This window comes from Myxine glutinosa, chromosome 14 (assembly GCF_964187855.1).
Source record: "Myxine glutinosa chromosome 14, kmMyxGlut1.1, whole genome shotgun sequence".
In the NCBI taxonomy this organism is placed as follows: domain Eukaryota; kingdom Metazoa; phylum Chordata; class Myxini; order Myxiniformes; family Myxinidae; genus Myxine; species Myxine glutinosa.
In genome coordinates, this window is record NC_136274.1 from 73,212,485 (window position 1) to 73,231,935 (window position 19,451).

The 19,451-nt window shown below is 43.9% G+C and overlaps 1 protein-coding gene across 1 annotated transcript in view; it reads right to left on the reverse strand.

Moving 5' to 3' along the window:
• LOC137415355 (integrin alpha-M) overlaps positions 1-19,451 on the reverse strand; it is a 393,088-nt gene that overhangs the window by 219,423 nt on the left and 154,214 nt on the right. Inside the window, exons 10-12 of the mRNA XM_068100954.2 lie at positions 14,044-14,161; positions 10,991-11,106; positions 7,031-7,110 (exon numbers count right to left, since the gene is read on the reverse strand). Of these exons, the coding sequence (XP_067957055.2) occupies positions 7,031-7,110; positions 10,991-11,106; positions 14,044-14,161 (314 nt within the window). The remainder of the gene's footprint in view (positions 1-7,030; positions 7,111-10,990; positions 11,107-14,043; positions 14,162-19,451) is intronic.

Genomic DNA, 19,451 nt, shown 5'->3' on the forward strand with positions numbered 1-19,451 from the left:
GCCCATGGCATTGCAGCCAACTTCCCTGAATGTGGATACAAGTGAAAACTTGATCGAAGATTGCAGCAAAGGATTGTTTGAATGGTGGAGAAAGCACCTCGATCAACTGCCAAACAGATTCAAGCTGACCTTCAGACACAAGGTACGGCAGTTTCAACTCACACCATCCGTCGCCAACTCAATGAAAGGGGGTTCTTCGGTAGGAAACCCAGGCTGAGAAAGAGACATAAGAAAGCCGGACTAGAGTTTTCCAAAACACACCTGAACAAGCCAAATTCCTTCTGGGACAATGTTTGTCATGTGGACAACACAATGTCATGTGGACAAATGAGACCCAATTAGAGCTTTTTGGTAAAGCACATCATTTCCATGTTTGCAGAAATCAAAATTAAGTCTTCAAAGAAAAGAACACCTTCCCTAAAGTCAAACATGGAGGAGGTCCAGTGATGTTTTGGGGTTGCTGTGCTGCCTCTGGCACTGGGTGCCTTGAATGCGTGCATGGCATCATGAAATCAGGAGATTACCAAGGCATTTTGGAGCGCAATATTCAACCCAGTGTCAGAAAGCTGGGTCTCTGTCGAAGGTCATGGTTCTTGCAGTAGGACAATGACCCCAAACAAACTTCAAAAAGCACCCAAGAATGGTTCAAGCCAAATCGCTGGACTGTTCTGAAGTGTCCAGCAATGAGTCAAGATCTAAATCCCATTGAACACCTGTGGGGAGATCTGAAAACAGCAGTTGGGAGAGAAGGCACCCTTCAAATCTGGGAGAACTGGAGCAGTTTGCACAAGAAGAGTGGGCCAAACTGGCAGTAGAGAGGTGTATGAAGCTCATTCATGGCTATAGGAAGTGCTTGACTGCAGTTATTTTGTCCAAAGTCTGTGCTACCAAATATTAAGTCTCGGGTGTCAATAATTTTGTCAATTCCATTTCTTTTTATTTTCTGATTTAAAAGGATATATTAAGTTCTGAATCAAAAACAAAGGTTCTGTAATATTAACAGTGAAATAAAGAATTGTGGAGACCAAATACGTTCAATTTCAACTTATTTTAGAGAAAATTGCGTTATTTGAAAAAAGTGCAAGGGTGCCAACATTTTTGGCCATGGCTGTATGTGCTCTAACTCTCGTGATTGACCGGCGCCATTTTGGGGCGTTTCGACGCATGGTTCTTTCGTCGACCGACCTCACCAGTTTCAACAGCCTTCAAGATCCTAAAAGTCCTCGTTGAGGCCAAAGCCGAGTGCCGGCAAAAAGGGGGGATTTTCTCTTAATTTACCTTTCCCTTTGTGTACGTATTTGAATCTGCATGTGTGGTCGGTTAAAATTATAGTTTTTACCTCAACATTAATTTTGACATTTTCGTCTTGGATTTATTTTCATTAAATTATTTGTTGAATTTACTGTTGTGTCTGTTTGTGGTGGTTTCGGTATAAACCCATGTGCTTCTGTTCAGGTAAGCGCTTCACTTCCTTTCATCCCACGCGCGACAAACCAACCGCCAATTTCAGCTGCTCGCCTCGGAATTAAAGACCTTTTCGGTTATCTGTCACAGGTGATCTCAATCGCCGGCGACACAACAATATTGGTTGCATAGCACGGCTCCTGCAAATATATACCAATTTTGGTGAAGTTAATCGATTCATAATTCTGGGGAAATTATGTTGGAACATCATGGTGGGGGAATTAACCCATTCCTAAGGATGGATGTTTTTCGTTAGTATACATAATCTCAAAAGAAGGCGATGGCCAGTTTGCCACACATCCAATCTGTTTCAACATCCCTAATACAGTTTCAATGATATTTCTGAATTGTATCCAGAAAACAAGATGTTGAAGTTAAGATGCAACTTCCAGATTTCCGTTTGTCTGCAAAATATGCAATCTCCCACTGCTAAAAGCAGAAGGTCAGCTACCACAATGATTCATGCAGTGTAAATGGGTTATTTGAGTCCAGAGCTTGCACTTATTGATGTGTGGGGTACTAAATCAGTGATATCATGGAGTATTGTTCAATACAACCAACTTGCAGATCATACTTTTGTATTTTCGGGGAATCCAATAAAGAAAACATTTTTGCTTCATTCAAGCACTCAAGTAAATTATAACGGTGGACAGTCATGAAGAGTACAGTACATGGTTTTCATTTTATGATAACCAAATCAACATTGCCTTTACATTTTTTTTTTTTTTTTTACGTTGAAGGCTCCAGTTACGGACCACGAGTCCTCATCGAGGACAGACCTTAAATAAAATAACTGCATCGATAGAAAAGTGAAGAAAGACAGAATAGTCTCAGAGTTTTTGAGGAAGTAAGAAATCTGCTTTTTGAAAAGGGGAAGGTCATAAGTGTTTGGAAATACATGAGAGCATAAGGAGTTCCAGAGTTTTACAGTGGTGGGGAACAAACCAACATCATAACGGCCCACCCTTGAGTTGCCAATGGCCACACAATAATCATGTGATGTAGTGGCTTGTCGAGTATTCCGTTTGTCGCGTATTGCCAAAAATGCAGGGAATAATAAAATTTGTTGTGTTTTAAATAAAGGCACAAACACTGGCGTTTATAAGCATTGCAATGTATACAGGAATACAGCAATTCGTAGGTATGAAAATCAGCGATACCATTTGTCGATATAAATATTTATTGTACAGAAACCGACCTATTCTGAGGCCAGGCATATTTGAGTTGAGTGTACAAAATGGTCAGAGAGTGGTATTCAGGATTGCAAAGCAGATAGCGAAAAAGAGGTGTGATGTGATGGGGGTGAGTTGCTTGAAGGATGAAGTGGGACAAATCGTTGTGGACCCAGATGGAATTAAAGGAAGATGGAAAAGATATATGGAAATGCTGTTGAATACAGAGAATGAATGGGATGGCAACATAGAGAGTAACCCAGTTTTAGGACCGGCAGAGAAGATAACTGAGAAGGAAGTTGAGGAAGCGATAAAAGCAATGAAGAGTAGAAAAGCGGGAGGGCCGACGGGAGTTGTGGGAGATATGTTGAAGGCAGTAGGAAGTTGGGGTGTGAAGAGAATGACAGAGATCTGTAATCTGGTGGTGAAAGAAGGCCACATTCCAGTGCATTGGGAACTGAGTACCCTCGTCCCTCTATACAAGGGGAAAGGTGATCCTCTGGAGTGTGGCTCATACCGAGCGATAAAGTTATTGGAGCATGGAATGAAGGTATTGGAAAGGGTGTTGGAGAGGAGGATAAGGAAGAAGGTGAAGATCGACGAAATGCAGTTTGGATTTATGCCAGGAAGAGGAACGACAGACGCACTCATTATTGTGAGGCAGTTGCAGGAGAAGTACATGGAGAAGAGGAAGAAGTTGTTTCTTGGGTTTGTTGATCTGGAGAAAGCATTTGATAGGGTTCCACGCAAAGTATTGACATGGGCATTGAGGAAGAAGTTAGGAGTGGTGGAATGGTTGATCAGAGTTGTGATGGCAATGCACAAAAGAGCGCGCACAGCTGTAAGGATGAAGGACGGGAACAGTGGTGAGTTTGAGGTGAAGGTGGGAGTCCATCAGGGGTCGGTACTAAGTCCACTACTATTTGTAGTTGTGATGGAGGTGTGCCAAAAGTTCCAACGCTGGCTCAGAACATAAAGGAGGGTTTACCGTGGGAGTTGTTGTATGCAGATGATCTGGTGTTGATTGCGGAAAGTATGGATGGACTGAAGGAAAAGATGAACAATTGGAAGGAATGTATGGAGACAAAAGGTCTGAAGGTGAATATAGGAAAGACGAAGGTGATGGCAAGTGGTAAAGCATGTGGTGAGGTGGAAAGAACTGGGAAGTGGCCATGTGCTGTGTGTAGGAAGGGTGTCGGAGTGAACTCCATTCAATGTACAATGTGCGCTGAGTGGGTTCATCAAAAATGTAGTGGTCTGAAAGGGTCATTAACCAGTGTGGCAGCTACATTCAAATGTAAGGTGTGCACAGAGGGAGCTGCAGATGGAGGAAATATTGAGTTGGATCTTGGAGACGGCGTGAAGCTGGAAGGTGTGAAAACATTTTGCTACCTCGGAGACATGCTGGAAGGTGTGAAAACATTTTGCTACCTCGGAGACATGCTGAATGGAGAAGGTGGATCAGACTCGGCAACGGTTGCAAGAGTGAGATGTGCATGGAAGAAGTTTCGGGAACTGAGTGGCGTGCTGATGAGGAGGGGAGTGTCGTTGAAGCTGAAGGGAAAGGTGTATGCTGCATGTGTGAGAAGTGTTATGATTTATGGGAGCGAGACATGGGTAATGAACATAGAGCAGCAACGAAGGCTGGAAAGGGTGGAAATGCGAATGGTTCGGTGGATGTGCAGAGTATCGTTGAGAGAGAGAGGAAGACAAATGATGAATTGTGAAAGATGATGGGAATAGAGCCTGTGATTGATGCTGTTAAGAGGAACAGGTTGAGATGGTTTGGTCATGTGTTGAGGAAGGATGAAAGTGACTGGTTGAGAAGAGTGATGGAAATTAATGTAGAAGGAATTAGAGGACGGGGAAGACCAAGAAAGACTTGGCTAAAGATGGTGGAAGAAGAAATGCAGGCAAGGGGGTTAACAAGGAGAGATGCAGAAAATAGGGCAAAATGGAGAAGATTGTCATGGGGACCGCAAGGCTAACCCCTGCTCTCGCAGGGAAAATGGCCTTAAAATGCATGTTGTTGTTGTTGTACAAAATGGTGGAATTAAGACCCCAAACTGAGCAAGCTGAACACAAGCTGAACACAAGCTGACCAAGGTAAGCCTGTTTCGAGCTTTGGAGTAAATTATCTTCAAAAGGAATGTTTAAACACACCCAGTTTTCATTCATGCACTGCCCTGCAGTTCAATTAGAATGCACGCAATGCTTGGGGCTGCTTGATTTCATGGTATTGGAGTTATGGAGGAGACACGTGCACACCCTGCCTTTCATTAATATAGAAGTTCATTTTCACAAAACCTCAATCTTTGTTCAGAATCCACGAAGTGAACCTACACACTTTTATTGGGAAGTGAATTTCCGGAAAACCTCAGTCTAGTTCAGCATCCACCGGTGAACTTTTTCTCTTTTATTTTAAAGTGAATTTCTGCCAAACCTTAGTCTTTGTTCAGCATTCACCCAGTGAACTTGTGCACTTTTGTTACTTCTACCACCGGAGGTGGACGGAGGCTGTTTTTTTATGTCGAAGTCTTCAGGCACGGACTATATAGTCCTCATCAAGGCCAGGCCTTAAATATAAGTGCTGCATTGATAGAAAAGTGAAGAAACAGAATAGTCTTAGAGTTTTTGAGGAAGTAAAAAAAAATCTGCTTTTTGAAATGGGGAAGGTCATAAGTGTTTGGAGATATACGAAAAGGTAAAAAGTTCCAACGTTTGGCAGTGCAGGGGAGGAAACAAACATCATAACGGCCCACCCTTGAGTTGCCATTGGCCACACAATAATCATGTGATGTAGTGGCTTGTCGGGTATTCTGTGGTCTCGCTAATGGTGGAGGTACACAAGCAGCAAGTTCCTGGGAGCAGAAACCGAAATAATATCTGTAAAAAAGAGGAGAGCCAACTTTGCAGCGTAATTTGAGTGGGTCGAATTTCGAGGTCAGATTGGGAGAGTTGATAAGTCGGATTACTTTGGATTCAATTCTGCCAGTAAGTATGTGGAACTAGAAACTTCCCAGATGTGAGAGCAGTTCTCTAAACAAGGACGAATCAATCCTTTATATAGTTGAAGCAAGTATTGACTGGAGAAGAATCTTCAACATCTGAACAGGACTCCTAGTTTCTTCATGGCAGACTTAGCTATTTGCTTAATGTGTGGATTACAGGATAAATTCTATGTTGGGGTAATACCTAGTAAGTTTATTGAATCACATGGTGTAATTGTGGAGCTTTCAAAGGAGATTGGAAAGTTGAGAGGAGTTTTAGAGAGAGATGGGAAGAAATTGAGTTTTAGAAGCATTAAACATAACCTGATTACATTTGGCCCATTGGGAAATGTTGTCCAATACGAATTTAAAGTGGTGGCTGTGATGAAACGAGATGTAGATTGAGTGAGGGAAGATGGAGCAGATGGGAAACCATGGAGGAATGTAATGTCAAGTCATCAGCATACGAGTGCATTTGGATATTTGTAGAAGAAAGAAGGTCATTGATAAAAAGAAGGAAGAGTGTTGTAGATAGGATGAAATCCAGTCTAAATTGTAGACAAGTCAGGAGATGACGTTGGTTCACGAGCGAGCGGTATTCAATGACAAAGGACGGACTATAACCGAAACAGGCCCGGGCAGGCCAGGCCCGGAAATGTCAAAACGAATGTTACTGACCTTGAAATGAGATAGAAAATAATGTATAAATCAGTTATGAGGTTAGTTAGCTCCACAATACCGAAAATTCGGTGAAAAATGAAAAAAAAAAAATGAAAAAAAAAATTGAAAAATGAAAAATCGAGCTCCGTGGGGCTAGGCACATGACATTGGCCTAACCAAATATCGAAACCCCTGTCAGATTGCACCAAACCCCTCGGAGAAGATGTAGCTTGAAATTGATTATCAATCAATTTGAAATTGAAATTGAAATTGAAAAAAAATTGAAATTGGGAAAAGAAAAAAAAAAAAAAAAAAATCCCGAAAAATACATCTTTTTCGGGCGTGGCTCCGCCCACAATGGGCGCAATACGCCCACTCTAAGCAGTACACAACTAGATCATGATATCAACCTCCCACCCAAGTTTCATCAAGATCGGATGATATCATCGGGTAGTTATGCTGCGGACAGACACACACACACACACACGCGGACAGACAGACACACACACATGACGAATATAGTGGTCACTTGATAACTCGTGAACCAATAGGATGGAATCCAGTTTTCAGTCTAAATTGTTGACCAGAAATTAAAATTAAAGGTCGATTTATGTGACTGATTTTCAAAAAAATACAAGTTGCCATATTTGGCCACATTTGCTTGTCAAAGACAGTGTGGTGGTGGTGGTTGTGTTGGTAATATAGTTACCACAAGCCTTTGTGATAAGAAGTGGAGGGGCTTACCAAAACACGTGACGAACTTGTATCTTTCACCAGAGTGAGTCCGAGATGCAGATCTTTCACTTGCAGAAAATCATTGGGCACTGAAATCCACCCACCCACACCGCACCAAACACCACCACACAAAAAAGAGAACAATGTTACCAATGTTATCAAGGTTGTTGTTATTACTGCCACACGTGAAGTGAAAAGCGACGTTAAGCAATCACGGCTGACACATTTTACAGGGTTTCGGTACCTTCAAGTTTGGAACGACACCACTGGTCAGAACACAGTCCAGAATAGAAGAGAAAAGAACAGCAAGAACAAGGTAGGAAGCAGGGAAACATCCCCACAGCAGGGTAGATGAGCGCAGAGAGCACTTTGAGGAAGATTCGGTGAGGAGAAGAATGAGAGAGGAAGGGAGGTGGAGGAGCACATAGGGAGTCATCAACCTGGATACAAGCTCAAACACAGCAAGAAATGGGGCTGAAACACCAGGAAGGGAAAACAGGAGATGAAACAGTAACGGAACAAAGAAAAATGACAAAGATAGGTGAAGAGAAACGGGAGAAAACATGATAACCTCGAAAGGAAGGCGTGGGATGGGGAGGGTTAATGAGAGTAGAAAGGGGTGGGGGAGAAAGAGTGGGGAGATTGGGGGAGAGGAGAGGAGTGGGAAGGGAGGGTGAGGGAGGATGGGAGAAGGGAGAGAGTGGGGGGGGGGGGGGTACGAAGGGATTGAGGGAGAAACAGGGGTGGTGGGGGAGAGACAGAAATAGGTGTGGGAGGGAGAGAGAGAATGGGGAGTGGAGCGGGAACAGACAACAGTAGAGAGAGGAGGGGATGGGAAGGCAGCATGAGGGAAGAGGAATGGCAGGCAGCATGAGGGAAGAGGAATGAAAGGCAGCACCGTAGAATATGAGGGTTTGGCAAACTTAACAACAGGTGCAAAAGGCCTCCCACCCCACCATTCTCTTCCTTCCGGAGTACCACCCCACTTCTTCCCCTCCCTCCTCTCACGCAACTCTGGACTCCCACCCCATCTCCGGACATATATAATTATTATTTTGGGAATAAGGCTGTAGTACTGTACTGTATTGGTGTATTAGAAGCAACCCCCTTTTTTGTAATGGTACAATCAACAACTCCCCCTTTTTGTCATGGTACAATCCACACTTTTAATTGGGAAATGAGTAAAGTGAAATGGGCCCTAACTTCACGGACGTACGAATAGCACTCAAAGTAATCATCAAAGTCAAAAGGCTAACAAAGCAAATGAAAAGTAAGAGAATGGTGAACAGCAGGGTATTCCATTACCAAGCTGCTTGTGGAGCGCTCACCAAGCAGCTTAAGCAAGCAACTCCAATGAAATGGTTAAGATGCCTCGAGTATCCACCAATGTCCGAATTGGCGTTCTCAAGTTATAGACCTATTACAGATTTGATATTTGACCTTTGACCTCAACATCTAAACACTTGAACTTTACATCATTATACATACCTGTACCAAATTTGAATCTGATCACTTCAGCCATTCTCAAGTTATAGACCTATTACAGATTTGGCCTTTGACCTTTGACCCCAAAATCTAATCACTTAATCTTTACATCATTGTACATACCTGTACTATGTTTGAATTAGATCACTTCAGCCTTTCTGAAGTTATAGACCTATTAAAGACTTTTACCACTTGACACCAAAATGTAATCAGTTCATCTTTACATCATTCTACATAAGTGTACCAAATTTGGTCAGAATCCCATGACTGGTTCACCTGTGCCAAGTTTGACAAAGACATCTTTAGCTGTTCTCTAGTTATCGTGGTAACGAAAACCTATCATGGAAGGATGGACGGACAACCTGAAAGCATAATGCCTCCGGGGACTTGGTCAGCAAAGGCATAAGAAGGATCTGGGATTGAAGTCATTTAAGCCTGGATGTGTGGATGAGCTTTCCGATAGAGACTTGGCCACTCGTGAAGTCACTTGCAAGACTCTTCTGCAGCGATTTCCCACCATTAAATCAACGAGAAGCGTATTTTTTTTCGGATGAGTGTGCTAATTACCTCAACAATCGATCCAGGAATGTTTATTTTTGGTGCAAAGAAATTCCTCATTTTTAAGAGGAAATTGAACAGCATCCTCCTCATGTCATGATGTGGGCAGCAATTTCAGAAGATCACTTGATAGGGCCATATTATTTCGATACAAGTGTCAATCACACTGCTTATTTGAACATGCTTCAGATGTGGTTTGTTTCACAACTGCATGAGAGGCAACAGCTATCCTGCAACAAGATGGTGCACCAGCACATTATGCTCTCACAGTTAGAGAATATCTCAACGACAAATTCAGTGGACGATGGATTAGACATGGAGCTGAGATAGTGTGGCCTCCTCGGAGTCCGGACTTAACAACATGTGACATAACTCGCTTTGGGGCATTGTGAAAGAGGAAATTTCTCATCTCCGCCTAACAACAGTTGAAGACCTCAAAACAGCTGTCAGGGGCTGCTTTTATGAGCTCCAACCCTCAACATGGAAGAAGATGTCCAGAAGAATATGGAGAAAAATTCAAATTTGTGCAGAGAATGGAGGGGAGCATACAGATAAATTCTAACTAAATCCTAACTGCGTGCATAGGGACTTTGTGCCCAGTTTGTACAAAAATGTGCTTTTTAGACTGATTAAAGTTGTTTTAAGTGCAAAAAAATTCGACTTTCGATTACTTTAAGTGGGAATTTTTTTTCCCAACAACGTCATTTCCTCGAACGTCACACTTTTTATGGATACATCAACGACGCTGTAAGAAAACTTAGCATGGTACATAAAGGAGCAATGAGGAATTAGTGTGGGGAAAACGTCTCAGGGTGGGAGGATCTCAAAGAGTTAGCGGGTAAAACGTCATCTTCTGTTTCCTTCCGCAAAAAATCGTTGGCATACTTCAATCAATATTTTGTTGATTCTATTCATCATTCTACCTGTCCGTTGATGCAAATCGACATTAGACTTCAAAAAGTCGACTTTTCTATTATTTCAACAGTACTCGTCTAACAAAAACATGGTTTGGGTTAGACATATTCTATTAGGGTTAGGTATGATGATTGTGAAGAAGACCACTCGTTTTTGCATCATCAGATGCATATGGCTGCCGGAGCAGTTTCTAGGCCATTGGGCACAATCCTGGATGGGTCGCCCCTCCGATGCAGGACACTCGAATGGCTCATTTATTCCAGCAAGCCGGTACTCATTTTGCCGACCTCGGAAGGATGACAGGGGCTTGGACTCAGGACCTTGCGATCTTAAGCCTTCACTCTATTCACCTTCCCTCTTTCATTCCTCTTTTCTCCCGCCTCTGGAACAAACTCCCTCACACTCTTCAATCCCACACCTTCATCCAGGTCTTTAAAACAGCTGTTTACCACCATCTCTTATCTTCCCTCATCCAAAACTTTCATCTTTCTACCCCGGTTAATTCACCCCAGATCCATTTTTTTTTAATTCCGACTTCTTTCCTGGAAGTCCATGTGTTTTATACCTCTCACACCCCCATCCACCCTTCCCATGCCTTCTCCCCCCGAGCCCTCTCCCTCCCACAGTTCTCCTGATGTCCCTGTTCTCTTCTGTTGTACTTGTGTGCTTCCCTCTCTCTCCCCATCTTGTCTCCCGCTCCCTTTATCTTATGTTTTATGTGTCAGTTTGTCTTTTTGTGATTAATGTTGGCTCTTCCACGACCCTCGATCTTGTATGCAAAAAAAAAAAAAAGAAGCCAACCACCTTAACCGTGACACCAACACTCGGCAAAGGTTCGGTATACTCATGTCCAAACAGGGTTAGTTGTAATACATTGTGACAGTTCCCTTAAAATCAACAGCTTACCCAAACGAAAGTCGAAACTGAATGGAAAGTAAAAAAAAGGTTCTGAAAGAAAAAGATAAAAAATAATTTTCTCCCAGCGATGTGGTTTTCTTCACCGCAACTCACGTGTGGCAGAGATTTGCTGGCACCTGCCAGGAGAAGAGGGTGCCACCTGACACTTATACAGTTTCCCTTGAAGATCTCCGCTGCTGTTTTTGGAACTTGGCGCACTCACCACCAGCCTGATCACAGGGTACAAAATTCATCAATTTACTGCATGAACACATTTCATTCTGCGGCCCTGGTGATATTATGGGAAAATTAAATTATAAAAAATGATTGAGGTGTTGATTAGGCAGTTATTTCATTATTGATGTAAGCATAAGGTGTTTTGGCGGTTCCTGGTTAGCAACTGCCAAGTTGTGCGTATGGAGAGATGCCCTTCACACGATACCCTATGTATGTCTCTTTCACCCTTTTCCCAATACATAGTTAAGGCCCATGGAAGAGCTAGTACACTGAATCGGATCAAGACATAACAGGCCAAAAAGGACAGCGGAGAGAGGGGAGCAGGCGGGGAGCGGGAGGGGGACACCAACAGCAGAGTTGAAGGACAAGATGGAGGGAAGGAGACTTGGACAACCGAATGGATGTCGGGAGGAACAGGGGCAGGAAAGGATGCATGGGGTGGACGGACATGATGGATACAGAAGGAAACTCTCAGGAAGGAAAACTGGTAATGTGGACGAGTATAGCTTGGTGTGGGGAGGGGAGTGGTGGGGTTAATGATTGTCGAAAAGATCATGGTTTTGGATTGGAGGTGATCCGAGATGGTGATGAGCCATCTTGAAGACCTGCAGGGAAGAGTGCGATTGAAGAGAATGTGGAAGTTTGTTCGACAGATGGGAAAAAGAGAAACAAGAGGTGTAGAGGTGAGCAGAAAACCTGGATTTCAATAGTTTCACCAGAAGGGATTTGATGGTGGACCAGGTAAACCCTGCAGCAATCGTGGGGTGACAAATCAAGGAAAGGGCAGAGGATGCCAGACCAGAAAGGATGCCGTAGAAGACAGAGACCACAGACTTGTCTGTGATGGTGATGATCGACCCATAGACCCAGCTTCAACGTAGGACATTCCAATGGTCTTGAAGGCCTTGGTTTCCACAGCGTCAAGCTGAGCAAGATGTTAAGCAGGGGAGCCAGTTCAGAGGAGAGGACAGTACACCAACATGCTGCAAATGAACGCCTTGTAGGTGGATAGGAGTTCAGGTGTGCCAATGAAGGACTTTGTGTGACGGAAGATACCCATTCGGTGACTGACTTTGGAGGCCAACTTTGAAATGTGGTTTGCCCAAGAAAGATCGTGGCTGAAAGTGAGACCCAGGAGTTTGAAAGACTGAACTTCCTCAAGGGCATTGTTAAGGTAGTAGATGGGGGTTTGCCAGATGGTCCGTTCGGAGAGAACGAGGGAGAGTTTGAGATTTGTCTGGAGTGTTTCACCAGTTTGTGATTTTTGTCAAGGTCTGAGGAGAGGGAAGAGGCTGCAGCCTGCCTGTGAAGGATGAGGGATGTCACGGCAGAGGGTGGTGTCATCGCCACATATATAAAGAGGATTTTAATTAAGTCAGAGAGATCATTCATGAAGATCAGGAATAGGACTGGTCCCAGAACACTACTATTGGGTACTGCAGTCTTGACAGGGAGAGGAGAATAAAGGACTCCGTCCAAGGTAGGTACGGTGACCTGGTATGAATCCACATTGGTGATCTGAGATGAGGCTGTTGGAGAAGAGGAAAGATTTCATGTTAACTGCAATGATGGATTCCATGACCTTGCTGATTGAAAATCAGATTGATTGAAAGTGAGCTCATAGGTCTGCAGTTAATCTGATTCGGTGTTTCCCCTTTTATATGTAACGCAGTGATGTTTTTGGATTTTCCAACAGATGGAAGATGAATAAGGCCAAATGAATGGGTGAAAATTGCAGAAAGAGGATGTGCATGAGCAGCAGAGAAGGTTTTTCAGACACGTGAGCTGATGTCGTCCGGTCCAGTTGCAGAATCAATCGAGGTTTCCTGTCGTAGTCAACGTGTGGCTCTGAATGGAATTCTCTGGAAGGAAGATGTGAGGGGGTGGGACGAGGGTGAAACTGAGATGGCTTAGAAGAGGAGGAAGCCAAGATGAACGGGACAAGGAGGAATCCAAGAGGAGGCAGGATGAGGGGAAATCCGAGTGGGGAGAGCATTGAGAAAGTGGGTTTGGTGGAAAGCCTTGAGAGTGTGGGCGAGGGGGAAGCTTGGAGAGGGTGGGGCGAGGGGGAAGCTTTGAGGGTGTGGGGTGAGGAGGAAGCTTGGAGATGGTGGGGTGAGGGGGAACTTTGAGGGTGTGGGTGAGGGAAAAACTTGGAGAGTGGGGTGAGGGGAGCCTTGAGAGTGTGGGCGAGGGGGAAGCTTGGAGAGGGTGGGGTGAGGGGGAGCTTTGAGGGTGTGGGGTGAGGGGAAAGCTTTGAGAGGGTGGGATGAGGGGGAAGCTTGGAGAGAGTTGGGTGAGGGAAAAGCTTGGAGAGGGGAAAGCTTTGAGGGTGTGGGGTGAGGGGAAAGCTTTGAGAGGGTGGGGTGAGGAGGAAGCTTGGAGAGAGTTGGGTGAGAGGGGAAATGCAGAAAGGGGGACATGAAGTGGAGGGATGCTGACGAAGGGGACACGTAGGAAGGGTGGGGTTGGAAGGGGGTGGGCTTGTAGATGTGGGGCAAGGTAATGACATGGAGGGATATGACACTGCACAATGATGGGGAGATTTGATTGTTGTGTGCAAACAACCTTTGCAAACTAGACTTTTTCAGACATCCATATTTAAGATCCTAAGATAAAAAGCATGGGATGGGTGGAAAGAGTTGTTGTTGAAGGCAGGGAGAAAGTTTGTGCTGTCGAAACTGGAGGATGAATGACAGAGAAAAAGTTTCGGTGATGAAAAAGCTTGCTATTAACAATAACATTTCATATTAAAAGAAAAACACAAACATTCTGCTTGTTTACTTATGTGAACTCATTAATCATCGTTTCATTCATTTTTTGTTGCCCTCAAAGTTGCTGCTTTAGGTGATCCCCTAGTTTGCCTCATGGTTGCACCGGCCTTGACCATGTAGCATATTCATAAAATAATTAGAGCAATTTGTTCTCACCACTTATGAGAATTTTCATTGACTTGTACAAGCTTATAACCAAAGGCTTCACTGGAAGAAGGCGAAAACACGATGGGACTTGGTGTCTCCAGGTTGAATGAAACTGCAATGGAGAGTCCTATTGGGGGAAACACAAGATTAGGGGGAAAAATAGTTCATTATTGAACAAAAAAATTGAGTGAAACAAAATCATTCAGCATCTGTGAATAAGCTTTCTCGCCAAAGGAAATTGCACTTAAACCTAGAACGGCAGTTGGTATAGCACATACGTCCGGCAGGCTGAACAGTTTGTTTTGTATGCTACTGATAAGCCGGATCTACAACCGAACCAAAGTCGAATCGGCTTGTTCTTGTCACCTAACCAACCCATCCACCTGGTTTTGTCATAACTCCTCCACAACATCTTGAAATATCATGCTATAAATTGGTTTGGCCCCATCCCTCAATGGTGAAGAATCACTTAAAATTATAGTATCTGGATCCGGACCTTCAGCAAAATCGAATTTATTTGTCCTCGCCGCACACCGAACCAGTCCACTAAGTTTCGTCCTCATCTGGCCATAACATTTTGAGATATCCTGCTCATAATCAACAAACAGGAAAAATGTCGTGAATAGCACGATACTTGTGAAATCCCAAAAATACGTTATTGGCCTATGATGACCTCAAAAAATAACCCTAACCCTAACCCTAACAACCCTAACCCTAACCCTAACAACAACCCTAACCCTAACCCTAACAACCCTAACCCTAACAACCCTAACAACCCTAACCCTAACCCTAATAACCCTAACCCTAATTGGTGGTTGAATTCAGTGACCTGGAATGCAAAGCCTCTTAAAATTTCAAGTCAATCAGATGAAATTTGAGGATTTTAGAAATTTGGCTAATATTGACCTCAGAAATACTTGGTGATTGAATTTAGTGACCAGACATGCAAATCCTGTTCAAATTCCAGGTTAATCGGATGAAAATTTAGGATTTCAGAAATCCGGCCTCTGTTGACCTTTTGACCTATGTTGACCTCGGAAATAGTTGGTGGTTGGTTTCAGTAAGCTGATATGCAAATCCTATTCAGTTTTCAAGTCAATCGGATGAAAATTGAGGATTTTAGAAATCCGGCCTTTGTTGACCTTGTGACCGATGTTGATCTCAAAAATAGTTGGTGGTTGGTTTCAGTAAGCTGATATGAAAATCTTATTCAAATTTCAAGTCAAACGGAAGAAAATTGAGGATTTTAGAAATTTGAAAAGGTTGTTGACCTTTTGGCCTATGTTGACCTTTTGGCCTATGCTGATCAGCAAAATAGTTGATGGTTTAATTCAGTTTACTGATATGTAAATCCTATTCAAATTTTAAGTAAATCGGATGAAAAGTGAGGATTTTAGGAATTTGAAAAATGTGGTTGACCTTTGGCCTATGTTGACCTTGCGACCTATGTTGACCTTGTGACCTATGTTGACCTCAAATAGTTGATGGTTAAATTTAAATAGCTGATATGAAAATTATATTCCAAATTTCAAGTCAATCAGATGAAAATTGAGGATTTTAGAAATCTGAAAAAGGTGGTTGACCTTTGGCCTATGTTGATTTTGTGACCGATGGTGATCTCAAAAATAGTTGGTGGTTTAATTCACTTCACTGATCTGAAAATCCCATTCAAATTCAAAGTCATTCGGATGAAAATTGAGGATTTTAGAAATTTGAAATATTGTTGTTGACCTTTTGGCCTATGCTTATCTCAAAAATAGTTGGTGGTTGAATTCAGTTAGCCAATATGTAAATCCTTTTCAAATTTCAAGTCAATCGGATGAAAATTGAAGATTTTAGAAATTCAAACAAAAGTGGTTGACCTTTGGCCTATGTTGACCTTTTGGCCGAAGCTGATCTCAAAAATAGTTGGTGGTTGAATTCAGCTAGCTGATGTGTAAATCATATTCAAATTTCAAGTCAATCGGATGAAAATTTAGGATTTTAGAAATGTGAAAAAAGTGGTTGACCTCTGACCTTTTGACCTTTTGACCTCAAATATATAGAATTTTGTTGGACCACGAACTCTACCATTTGGTGAAGTTTCGTGAAGATCGGTTTCAAATTGTGACCTGTCGGCAAGTATAAGTGAGCGGACAGACAAGCAAACACACAAACACACACCGGAAACACACACTCACCCCACCCTCTCATGATAATAATGAGTGATCAACATACTTGTTTTTTTGCCAATTAACAAACAGTGGTGAAAACATAACCTTGTGAACTTCGCAGAAAATGCAGAAAATTGTGAATTTTGGGAGGCTTGTTCGTACGAAAATCTGCATGAATGGATTGGGCAAAGAGTTTGGGACACATTAAGGAAATTGTAAAATAAAGCACTTCTTGTCATGCTCTCGCCATCATCTCTCGTTGGTCTCTATTCCTCGTCCGAAGGTGGCCGGAGACATTATGTTTTCGTGTTGTCCATCCGTCCGTACGTGCTAAACCTCGTTTTTCTCATTAACCACATTTCTGATTGAGACGAAACCTTCAGGGTAGGAGGGACACCCATGCAGAATCGTTTTATGGTAATTGGGATGTGATAGGTCACTTGGTTTGGCAGCCATATTGGATTTTACCTAAAACCATAAAAAAGCATCTTCTCCCAAACCACCAAATCAAATGACTCAAAACTTTACGTGTGCCATTGACCAGGCCATGGCGATTAAAAGATGACCACGAAAACGTCATTGGTCACATAGTGTGGCAGCCATATTGGATTGAAGGAAAATATTAAATAATTATATCTCTGAAACTGCTTACCCTATCGATGCGAAATTTTACAAATATCATCTAACACCATTCTTGCATATAGTTTGAAATTAATGATATCTCGTATGTCATGTGGTTTGGCAGCCATCTTGGATAGAAAAATGAACCTCATCCGATCAACACGAAACTTCACAAACGTGATCCCCTACTCATACATATTCAGAGTGTACATTTTTAGAGGTCATATGTCACGTGGTGTGACAGCCATATTAGCTTGAAAGCTGTGATGAATCGGAAGAGGAGGCGTGTTGCAGGCATGGAATAAACATATCTGTTTGCCATGGGCGACGCCTGCTGATGTAAGAGGATTCAAGTGTTTAACCAGCTGTAGGAGTTACACTGCCAGTGCTGCTATGAATTCTGAGCGATCTTGGTAAGATGTGATTACGAGCTTTTGACTAGTGACTGAGATTGCTTAGTTCATTATATAACTGTCTTGATGTGCCTCAAGTTGCTTTGTAGAGCTAATAAGATGACTGCTGTGTTTATGAAGGTAAACGCCAAGTCGATTACAATAAAGCCTCATATTCGGAAGAGAGGTCTTGGAGTCTGATTTCACTACAATTTATTGTAATCGACTTCTGGAATGATCAAGGAGTATGGAGAAGCTGATCCGGTTGGAACGCTTTTGTGGGGATCCAAACGCCAGCGATGCGGTCGGCCAGCTGACCCACTGGCTCAATTCCCTGAGGCTCTTTACAGCCTTGGTTCCGGACATTTTGGATATGCAGAAACTCGATGTTCTGTCTAGCAACGTGTCCCATGTCATCTACAGATGTATTTCTCACTGTGCGACGTATGACGCTGCTGTGGACGCCTTGAAAGCCCTTTTTTATCAAACCGCACAGCACCATATATGCTCGGCACCTCTTGGCTACACGCAGACAGGAAAGCAGAGAGTCCCTGGATCAATACGGCCAGGTTTTACAGCAGCTTGGCCAGGACTGCGCGATTCCGGACCGCACTGCACGGACAACCTGGTGCGCGATGCCTTCATTACCGGGCTTCAGTCTACTGCGATCCGGCAGCATCTTCTCAAGAATGATATGCTGTATTTCAAAACTGCTTTCGACCAAGCCCATGTTCTGCAGTCGGCTCAAGCCATATCAAACTTACGGCCCGCCCTTCGTAACTGCCAGTGCTACCACTCACATGAACGACCATGGAGATTCTGAAGCAAACGCCGAGTGAGCGCCCGCATGTGCTGCCGCATGCCGGGCACCCCGCGGAGAGAGCTCTGATGATGAGGCGAGTGAGCCAAGCACCGCGGCCGTGGCTACTCCTGCTGGTTCGACCGCTAAATGCTACTTTTGCGGGAACCGCCGACACCCTCGCTCGTTGTGGCCCACACGGGAGACGACTTGCCACAACTGCGGGAAACAGGGGCACTTTGCTAAGGTCTGCCAATCGGCCAAAACTAAACGGATGATGCTCACAGGAGCGTGCATGTCTGCGGGAACTCGAAGAGCTCCGATGGGCCTCACACTTGCTGTGGTTCAGGTGCAAATCAACGGCCAGTCTCTGGAAGTGCTGATCGACACGGGAAGCGATAGGAGCTACATCAGCCATCGTCTCATTGAGCGTCACGGGTGGCCCACAGTTGCTGCGACTCAGCATATATGCATGGCCTCGGGTGCCCTGTGGCAGCGATCGCGCAGATTGAGTGTCGTTAAGCTAGTTGCTAATGATGTGACTTACACTGATGTTAAGCTGTTGGTGGTTCCGAACCTCTGCTCCGACGTACTCCTTGGGCATGATTTTTTGAATTGGCAAAGGCGATTAGAGATGCAATTTGTCGGGACTCGCACCCTCTCCGTGGGCTCCAGCCCAGCCCCGGTATGCGGCCTAGCAGAGATAGCGGTCAAACCGCCTCAACAATTCCCGAGCTTAACAGCTAATTGCCGACCGGTCACCATGAAATCGAGACAGTATTCTCAGCCGGATGTAATCTTTATAGCCGAAGAAACTAAATGCCTTTTGCTCGAAGGCATCATCGAACCCAGCCGTTCACCGTGGCGAGCAGAGGTGTTGGTCGTAAACAGCCCAAATCATCGCAAACGGATGGTCGTGGACTACTCTCAAACGATTAATAGTTACACTCAACTCGATGCATACCCGCTTCCCCGTATGGATGACATGGTTCAGGCGGTATCTAAATATAGAGTATTTAGCACTCTTGACCTCGGTAGCGCATATCATCAGAATCCGATATGGGCAGCCGACCGACCCTACACTGCCTTCGAGCCTGGAAAGCGGCTGTACCAATTCCGTAGTATTCCATTGGGTGTTACAAACGGTGTTCGTGCTTTCAACGAACTATAGATGAGATTTTGGCAAAAGAGCAAGTGAAAGATGTATTTGTTTACATTGACAATGTGACCGTTTGTGGCTGGAATCAGAAGGACCATGATGCTAATCTGCAGCGCTTCTTGGAAGTGGCTCGTAAATACCAGTTGACCTTCAACAAGGCCAAATGCAGCTATTCTGTGAAAACCATAAAACTTTTGGGCTACACAGTGTCCGGTTGGGAGATACGGCCCGATTCGGGGCTCCTTCAACCCCTACTCGACCTACCCCCTCCCGTCGATTGGGCGACTTTAAAG